The sequence below is a fragment of the Mercurialis annua genome, linkage group LG7 (assembly GCF_937616625.2).
Source record: "Mercurialis annua linkage group LG7, ddMerAnnu1.2, whole genome shotgun sequence".
Taxonomy (NCBI): domain Eukaryota; kingdom Viridiplantae; phylum Streptophyta; class Magnoliopsida; order Malpighiales; family Euphorbiaceae; genus Mercurialis; species Mercurialis annua.
The window spans coordinates 29,961,632-29,971,928 of record NC_065576.1 but is presented as its reverse complement, the minus strand read 5'-3'; the positions used below and the strand labels follow the sequence as shown (position 1 = coordinate 29,971,928).

The window sequence follows — 10,297 nt, the reverse complement described above, 5'->3', positions numbered from 1 at the left end:
GGCGGATATCAAGCAAAAACAACAACGGTGAATGACATCAAGGATTCCGCTTTAGTGGTGGCGGTAAAATGGCTCGGCCACACTTTTGAGGGGCGCCATGAATATAGCAAAGTAGGCGAAACCGAGGTGCTCATGATGAATGCCATGCTACACCCGGAAGTGAATGATTACAAAATCGACTCGGCCTCCTTTGTGATCAACGCTTTGAGAATGACTCCGGAGGCGGATACAAAGATTGGGTTCGGATGGTTGATAACTCGGTTGGCTCGGGCATACGGCATACCCGATGAAAAATTTGAAGGGCTCACCCCTATTCCGTCTCGGCTCATCGACGAGAAACACTTGGACAAAGCCGGCTATGTTAAGAAGGGTGAAGTTGTCCCCTATTTCAAGAGAGGAGCATGGGTCAAGGCTCATGGAGCGGAAGCGGCAAGAAGAGCGGAATTTAGGGACGATGCGAGTGTCCAAGAGGAGGAGCAACCGGCCCCTAGAAGAGAAAAGGAACCGGTGAGCCGAGGTGGAAAGGCGCCGGCCGAATCAAGCGCTCAAGGCGCGGAAATACCGGAAAATGTGCAATGGGAGCAACCGGCTCCGAGTACCTATATGGGGAGCACCTTTGAGGAAGAGCAACGCCGGTTCATGGCAGAGCAAAGGCGAGTTTGGAAGGAAACGCAATATGAGATGCGAAGGCTCCGACTTAGGCAAAGAAGAGAGGCGGAAAAATTACAAGCATATTTCAATGCTCAAGGAGGAGCCCGCTACCCATCACCTACTCCATCTCCCGAACCCCCGGTGTTCGATTAAACCAAGATTTGCATTTCTCTAACTCAACTCATACAATTCTGTGTTTCTTTATTTCTCGCTTAGGGACTAAGCTTAAAAATAATGTGAGGAGGGTTAGTGAATTATATTTCGTTTTGTTAAGCTTTATTTTAGTGTTTGCTTTGTGTTTGTTCTATTTTGTTTCTAGAGTCTACTTGTGTTAGGTTGTTTGAGTCGCCTCCACTAAACTCTTGTGCCAAGCTTGTGAAATGATCTTTGTGATAAAATTAGTGTTTTGGTAATGATTTGAATTGTATCAACATTTACTATCTCTTGTGCTTTAATGTCATTATGCATTTTTCTAGCCTAGACAACTATGTTCAATGCTTGCTTAATGAAATTTTAATCAATATGATATGTTGCGAAGGGATAGTTGTAAAATTGATCTTTAGTTGTTGATTCTCGAATTCGATGGTTTAGCTTAATACGGATGCATGATGTGTGAAAAAGTTTGAAAAATTTGTGTTAACGCAATTTTAGGCATAAGTGGCATAAGAACATAGGAATTAAGCATTAGGCATAACACCACATATTTTTCGAGATTTTTCGAGCCTATTTGTTTATTGTGAGTGTCATTTGTCCGGAATTCCTAGAATTTGCTCGGTGTCCATTCAAGATTACATTGTTGAGTGGTTGATGGTTAGATGAGTATGGAATTAGGTGTAACCAATTCTAGAGACCAATTTAAAACTTACCTTTTACCTCTAGATAGCCAATTTTGGGCCTGGACCTTTGTTGATATTTCCATGTTCACATCGTATTCCGTTCTTCAATTTCCACTTTTAATCACCCAAACTTGACTTGAGAACTAATGTGAGGAGGATAGGGTATTAGCTTGATGAAAATGTAGAAGTTTGAACTTTAGCTCTAAAGACAAAAAAAATTACGCCTAAGAAAAAAAAAAGAAAAAATTCAAAAACAAAGAAAAAGTGAGAAAGGAAAAGAAAAACACAAAAAATAGAAGTAAGGAAAGAAATAAAGGCGTTAGAATGAAAAGAGAAGTTCAATTATGCTAAAAATTTCAAACTAGCCTAAAAAGTTCGATGTTAATATAAGTTTTAACCGAAATATCAACTTCACCTACCCCGACCTTGGCCACATTACAACCTGTACAAAGTCCATAGGATAATTGTCGATCACCGAGTTAAGTTGTAGAGTTTAGGACTATGAGCAAACCTATGGGAATTCCGTGTTTGTGTGCTTCATTTCTTTGCTTTAAACACTTGTGTGTTATAGTGATACCTTGTGAGGATTTTAGTGCCTTTGTTCAATGCATATGTTTGATTTTGCCATAACTTACCCAATGTTCTTGTTTGACCAAGTATTCGCATGTCCCGTAGATGATGGTAATAACTTGAGTATTCGAGATTGACTTTAGGCTAATACAATTGTTTTCTCTTTGTCTTCACACTATGTCATGACAATTTGCATTGTTCATTTGTTTGCATCGTTTATAGTTGTTGATGTTAGACGTTTGCATTTGAGAATTTTTGATACTAGAGTATGATTGTTGATGCGTATTCAATCTTACCAATTTACTAGTTTTAAGTTATGTCTGATGCATTTATTGCTTGAGGACAAGCAAAGTTTAGTGTGAGGAGGTTTGATAGGAGTAAAATACTCCTATATTATGAGTTACTTTTGCATCACTTTGTATACTTTTATTGCATGTTTCGAGTGATTATATCACTTATTACATGTGTTAGTGTTTCAGGATAAACGGAGCGTATGTGAAGGGTTTTGAGTCCAAAAGAGCAAAAAATCGATGATATTTGGAAGTCGGAAGATGGATTGAAGCAAAGAGCGAATTGAAGATCGAAAGAAATCCTCCCCCTGCATGGTCTCGATCGAGAAGCATGTTTTGGCCTTGGCTTCTCGATCGAGAAGAAGAGCCAATTTCGGCAGCAAATCAGGATTTCATGCTTCTCGATCGAGAAGCTGATTGTAATGAAGCTTCTCGATCGAGAAAGTCCAGAATTCAGCATTTCAAATCAGTTTTGGGTCTAGTGCTCTCTTGGCCCACTTCCACTTTTGGCCAAACAAGCTTGTAATAGGGTGTTTTTATTTCCTTTTTGGGCTTGACTATATAAAGACACCTTATGTCATATTTTAGGTTAAGCCTCTTTTGTAGAAACAATTAATGCCCTAGAAATTATTCTCTTTTAGTTTTTGCTTGTTCTTGGAGATTCCTCCATTATTGAAGGCTTCAAGCTTTTATTTTCCAGATTTTGGGTTTGATATCATCTTTAATACAAGTGTAGTTATTGAATCTTCATTATCTTGTTCATGTCATTATTCTATTTACTTATTGAAATAATTCTTCTTACTTTTGTTATGTCTACTAATTATTATCTTGTGATGAATGTTAGATTAGCAATGGTTGGCTAAATTCCTAAGTCTAGGGGTTGTTTATGATTACCATGTGTGTTGAATAGGTGATTAGGTGTGGGTTTTTGGATTAAGGTTTGTTGTGCTAGTTTGAACCTAATGCTTAGATTAATCTTTGTTATTGCTCGATTAATGAGAGCGAGAGTTACATTAGTTGAGCGGACCTAGTTAGCATTAGCTCGAAACCTAGATGCACGAGAGTGATTTAGGGTTTGTGCGATTGTGCAGTTTGCGAATCAATCGGCTTGATTAGTCCTATCGAAATCTAATTGCGCGAGAGTGAGTTAGAGTTTCGGTGTAAGTAGCGATTCTTTCAACCTCTGGCTCGAGAGAGCGGACTTGATACCTTCGAATAGCTTGATTTGAACCATTATCCTTAGACCCGACCTATTTATCCTAGGATTCGATTGGCATGATCAGACAACCCTTAGGCGTTTTTAATTATCGTATTTGATCTTATTTTTCAATTAGTTGTTTGTTGTTGCGTTTCTTTAATTGTTAAGTGATTAGTTGTTTGAGTTTAGTTGTAGTGTTAATCAAAACAATCTCTTTTCTTTGCTTTCCGAATTGAACTTCAAGATCGTATTTCACTCACTTTAAACCTCTAGTCCTTGTGGGTTCGACCTCGACTTGTCGAGTACTACGAGTTGGCTTTTTGCTAATACTATCGGCGCCGGAAGTCTATGGTGCGGCCTTGCCACTTCATTCTGGCGGCGTCACCGGTTACAGTGACGGCGGCGGTGGCTGACAACAAGGGCATCAGCTTGTTTTTTAGCTTCGTTCTCACTCGTTTCAACTTTGTTTTTCGTGCAAAAATAGTCAAAAACGCATAAACAAAAACAAGGAAAACAAATATGATAGCCTGAAAGTGTTTAAAAGCGAATTAAACACTGAAAACATCAATTTACAGCAGTTTTAGGTGTTTATTTTTCATAACTTCTTAGCTGAAAAATAGTCTAAACATGCATTCTAAGTGTTCTAAACTACTCGATTTCTAGATTTAAGCATATAAAATACATTATTCAGATATCAACATGCATTTTCATTGATTTCATAGCAATTTGACAAAAATTTGATTTTAGCTAATATGGCAATTTCATGACAAAAGTGACAAGTAGCTAAGCATACACCCTAATTCACATAAATTCAGAAAAATATAATGATTATGGCATACAAATTAGCATGAGGTATACAGAGGGTCCTCAGAATTACTAGTCTGAGTCCTTAGCTCGTTTTTTGGCAAAGTGGATGCGGAATCCAGCTTCGACTCTCTACAGGGCTGTGTTTTCGGAGAATTAATGCATATACTAGGTGTTTTAAAGATCGGAATTGAATTATTTGTGTGTATGTGTGTGCTATTGGTCGGCCAACTAGGGCTTTTTTAGGAGGAAGGGATCAAATTTCTTAAGTTAGGGTTTTTACCTTTCTGGTCCGGCCCTTGACTCAGTTGTCTAGCTGTTTATATAGAGATCAATTAGGTTTAGGGTTTAGGTTAAGTTAATTTATTGTTTTACCTAATTAGATTTTGGATTGAAGTTGAAGAAGTGTTAAGTGATAAGTGATTAGGATTAGGATTAGGATTAAGATTAGGATTAGGATTAGAATTAGAATTATGTTTAAATTATTTACCTTAGAATTTTACTTTTAATTTTCGGATTTGAACTTAAAAGTTAATTAAAAAGGTGCTAAAAATCCGTTTTGGTGCCTAAAAATGTTAAAAAGGGCCACTAAGACCCTATGGATTTGGGTATGCTCATTTTAATCCGTAAAATTTAGTAATTGGCCCATAAACTTCTAAGATATTGCACTTAGTCCAATTTCTAGACTAGAGTACAATTTCTTTGGATTTTTATAGGCTATTTGCCGCTAATTACGTTTTAATTCTCCAAATTTGCAGCTAGCACATATTTTGCCTGCTTGAATTTCAGCAGTCAAATCAATAACTCGTCACTCAGACAAATTTCTCTAGAAATCATCATTTGATGCTTCAATCCCTTATCACTTTTTACTTGTCCGAAAAATAGGTGTCTACAATCGGTTTTGGAAAAATCCAAACCGAACCGAGCGAACCCATGCTCAGCCCTAGTTCGAACTAAGCTGCCCATACCGCTGCAAATTGGGCTTTCGGGCTGGGCCTGTTTTAGGCTGGTGCAAACACTATTTATATCTATATAACTATTCTATGTCTAAAAGGAGACATTGAAAATTACGACATTAACCTTATTATAATTAAGAAATTTAAATTTGAGTTTATGTATATAAATTATAACTAATTTAAAAAATTATAAGTTTTTTGATCAATTTTAGGTCATGCTATTGGCTTCCACGTCGATAAAAAATATGATTACTTTTGAAATTGACTATAAATAATATACAAATCTCTAAAATGGGTTAAAGGAGGTGATTTTAAAAGATTTGATTAGAATTGACCTAAAATATAAATGTTTAGAATTTTTAAGACTTTAAGCCTACAAAAAATATTGTAAAATTAACTAAAAAAGGTTCATTTTAACCGCTCAACTTGGCATAAAATATCAATTAAGAGTAAATTTATAATTTTGAATAGAAACACCCACAATTTAGCTAATGTAGTTTATTCAACCCCTTAGCCGATGTGACACAAAATGATCGATGTAATTGGAGGTGAAGTGGTAACAAATTATTTGACTATTTGAACTATGTTAAAGGTGTTTTTGTCCAAAATGCATGTTTTAAGGATGGTTTTGTTGAAAACCATGAAATTGGGTTTATTTAATATTTGGTTGCAATTTGAAGGGGGGAAATGAAGCTTTGTTGGAAAATGAATAAATTTAGTAAAAGAACAGGCTGGAGATAGGCAAAAAGGAAAAAAGAAAAAGAAAGGGGCGACTGGTATTAGTAGTATATGAGAAAAGAAAGAATATAGATCATCAATAATTCATTCATCCAAATTCATCCTTCTCACAGGTAACTTCTTATCATTGAGATCTGTAACAAATTATTATTAATCTTTCTGAATTTGGTTTTGAAACACAGAATTAAAGTGGCAGATGGCTGCAGCTGAGCTTGTAAACGCTGCAACAAGTGACAAACTTTCCGAGGTTGATTGGACTAAGAATATCCAAATATGCGAATCAGTAGCCCGTGATCACAGGTATTTCAGCTTCTCTATCCATTATGTTTCAATCACAATCACAATGCTTTTTACTTATGCTAATCCATAGGCAAGCTAGAGATGTGGTGAAAGCTATTAAAAAACGGTTGGGGTCGGGGAGTAAGAATCCGAATGCTCAACTCTATGCAGTCACGGTGGGTTTCTTTCTATGTAGACTACACTAATTCATACCATGTCCCGCTCTAACTTCGTTGTTTCAAGCAGTTGTTGGAGATGCTGATGAATAACATCGGAGAAGCTGTTCATAAGGAGGTGATTGATACCGGGGTTTTGCCTATTCTTGTCAAGATTGTCAAGAAAAAGGTGACTCTTATCTCCCGCATCACTTTACCAACTTTTTCGCTACGTTCTTATGTACTTCATTTCTCACAGACAGATTTGCCTGTACGCGAGAAAATCTTTCTTCTTCTTGATGCTACGCAAACATCTCTCGGTGGTGCTTCTGGGAAGTTCCCTCAGTACTACACTTCGTATTATGATTTAGTGGTAAGTGCTTCGCTGAACATTTTCAACTCACACTCTTTGGCTTACAATAATCTGGCACCTTCTCAACTACCTTGACGTATTGGTTTGTTGCTATTTACTCGGATGTCTCTTTCCCATGAATTGCAAAAGAATGGTATTCGTTCTTTAACTGCTGCTGCCTGTTTTGGACCATTTGACAATATAATGAGCATCTCAACTCTCTAAATCCAAATCAATAGCTGTTCACCTTTTTTGACAGTAAATCTGTTGTTATAACACCAATCTTTCACATGTAAACAATAATTAACTGATTAAGGAGTAGTACTACCAGTGAGAACCTCCAATCCCCACTGCTCCTGCCATCATTACCACCACTAAGGCTGTGTGGAATTCAACAGCTATATGATCCTTTCCAAATGTCAAGAAGCAACTTTACCAGCCTAGAATTACTTTTAGGAATTTTTTGAAGGTTTTATGGGTGCAATCATCGGAACTTTATACCTATAGCCATCAATGTAATCTTCAAAAATTGTCATACAAATTTCCATCCTTTTATAGGATACACAATCTGTGTCTTGTGACATGCAGTATCATATACAGGTTTCATATGAGAAATGTCATTCTCTTAGCTTTAACTGTTATATTATTTCTTAGTTGTCCTCCTGCTGCGACTCTTGTACCATTGCTGAGACATCTGCTGCTAATGGGGAAGGCATGCTAGAATTAAGTTTGCTGTTTTCAATTGATTGGTATTATCAGTTTGTAATACAATAGCTAAAAGCTTTGAAGTACTCCCGTTGTTGTTTAACTTCTCAACTCCTGAAACTAAACGGGTTTTTAATTGCTTTTTCAGAGTGCAGGGGTAAAATTTCCTCAAAGACCTCATCAAACACAAACAGATAATTCCATTTCACAAGCAAAGACCAGAACTACGCTTAACGGTGAACTTGCTGCCTCTAGACATGAAGATGTTTCTCAGCAAGCAGAGCCTCGAGCTGTTCCAGAATCGAGGTATCCTTCTCAAACTTTCATTATCTATAGATACGAGTATTCATCTCAATGTCTATTTATAGTTCATTGGAAACATAAGGTCTTATCACTTAGTAATTCTGTACCTGCAAACAATATAAATAGTATATCTGTTCTATTCTATACAGTATTATTCAGAAGGCCAATAATGCACTGGAGGTTTTGAAAGAAGTCCTTGATGCTGTTGATTCTCAAAATCCTGAGGTACATAACTGCACTTTTTCCCCTTATTTTGCATTGGAACTAGATTTAAATAAATGAATATTTTTGTTGGTTATGACCATAATGTAATTTAGTGGGACATTTATCGTTTCATAATTTGTGCTTGGGAATTTGTTTAGTGCATCTTACATCTCACAAAGGTACTATTAAATCTCTCAAAAGTAGAGGAACTACAACCGTAGGTGATCCTCCTCTTTCCATAAATCCAATATTACTCTTAAACATGAACATTTTGTGTGGCACTCTCAGTTAATAATACTGCTAGTGCATTCTTTATTCTTGTACACAAAAAATCTTGACCATATGTATTAAGTTCAATGTGATTTATATCCTGATGTTTTTCAGCTTACTCCTCCTCAGTGAATGTTGATTAGAAGGGCAAGTAGGCTTCTTGTATGCTTTGACAAATGATTGAGACTTTTTCTGAATGATGCCTGATTGCACAATTTGTTTCTAACGCATTCATGAAATTGTCAATTTGCAGTTCTCATTTTGTTTCAGTTACTTTGTTTTTCAGGGAGCAAAGGATGAGTTTACTCTTGATCTTGTGGAACAGTGCTCATTCCAAAAGCAGAAAGTTATGCATCTCGTGATGACTTCTCGGTAAGGCTACCACCTTCTAGTTAGTTAGATGGATGCTTCTTGTTAGTGACTTGCTAGTTTGTTCTAAATTTCAGTGTGACAGCTCTGGTACCTTGTGTGCAAAGAATCTACATAATAAGTGGTCAACTTTTTAATGATGCCTGCAGTCAGAATTTTACAACTATTTGTAAATTTAGTTTGTAATGTTAACATTTCATTCATTGGAGCCATCCCGAAATTCAACTTTTGAATCATTCTGTTTAATTACCGGTGACAATGGATGCAAAGTCAGTGCACGCGTTTACTTGCAATTTGTTCAGTAGCCAAAATTGATGCGCAACTCAGGTTCTTGCCTGTTCAACTAGGTGATACATCTGAGTTTGAAAGTGAATATGGCTGGATTGGAAGTTGTGCTGGTTACATTGAACTTTCTAAATATTATATACTTGATCTTACATATACATCTTTATAAAAGATTGTCATCTCATCTTTTCTCATCCAAGCTTTACTTTCCATCTTCTAATAGAGAAATACAGGCACAGTAAGTGAGTAATGCAACCTAAATCTCATTTTCTCTTTCTCTTCTGGTTCAGAGATGAAAAAGTAGTTTCTCGTGCAATTGAATTGAATGAACAGCTCCAAAAGGTTCTGGCACGACATGATGCGCTTGTTTCAGATAGATCTACATTTTCAGATAATTCTACTTCAACTGCAAATCATTTTAATCATTATGAAGCTGAGGAGGAAGAGGAGGAAGCTGAACAGCTTTTCCGAAGGTGATGCCCGTGTTATCTTTGCTAGGCTTGGGACTTTATCATGAAAGAGATCATCTGAGCTTGTAAATCTAAATGACACGCACAGCTCTTCGCTTACCATTTATATCTACAAATAGAATAGGAGGATGCGAGTTATACGTCGCACCCATTTTTTCGTATTATGTTAAGCTTGTCGAGTTTGTTCATTGATTTATATTTGGTGGTGCAATCTTCAACAACAGGTTACGAAAAGGAAAGGCATGTGCAAAGCCTGAAGATGAAAAGGACTTGGAAGAGCGTATTCCTATAGGGATGCTTGGCTCATCGATTAATGGAGAGAGGCTGAATCGTCCCCTAATACGACCACTTCATTCAGATGAGGCTACTGCAAATCATTCAGCAGTTGTAATTCCACCTCCCCCTCCAAATCATTCGGCAGTTGTAATTCCACCTCCCCCTGCAAAACATGTAGAAAGAGAAAAATTCTTTCAAGAGAATAAACATGATGGTTCTGCTCTTTCTGGGCACATGAGGGGTCTCTCGTTGCACAGTCGCAATGCCAGCAGTTCTCGCAGCGGAAGCATAGATTTTAGCGACTGAAACAAACATATTTGTTTTTAATATTCTTTTTCTTTTATGGTTTGTATTTAATCAGTCATCTTTGGTCATAGTTTGTTGTATTGTTTGTGGTATTGCGGGTGGTTTTTCTTTTACGGGTAGATTGTATGAAATAGAAGAAGGTTATAGCTGCCCAACTTCGCATCATGCTTTTGTAAGATTGCTTTTTAATTAAACTTTCACTTCTCACTTCTTCTTACATCAGTTTGCACTTTTATGCAAAACTCTCACTTTGCTACTATTTTATTAAAGGCTTACTCTG

The 10,297-nt window shown here is 36.7% G+C and overlaps 1 protein-coding gene across 1 annotated transcript; it reads left to right on the top strand.

Annotated features, from left to right (window-relative positions):
• Positions 1–6,038: 6,038 nt before the first annotated feature.
• On the top strand, positions 6,039–10,234 carry LOC126656428 (TOM1-like protein 5). Its single transcript, XM_050351001.2, has 10 exons — positions 6,039–6,156; positions 6,226–6,343; positions 6,414–6,498; positions 6,569–6,667; positions 6,737–6,850; positions 7,683–7,840; positions 7,987–8,062; positions 8,598–8,683; positions 9,256–9,438; positions 9,660–10,234. The coding sequence occupies exons 2-10, from the start codon at positions 6,240–6,242 to the stop codon at positions 10,015–10,017; spliced, it is 1,263 nt and encodes a 420-aa protein (XP_050206958.1). The 5' UTR covers positions 6,039–6,156; positions 6,226–6,239; the 3' UTR covers positions 10,018–10,234.
• The last annotated feature ends 63 nt before the right edge of the window (positions 10,235–10,297 follow it).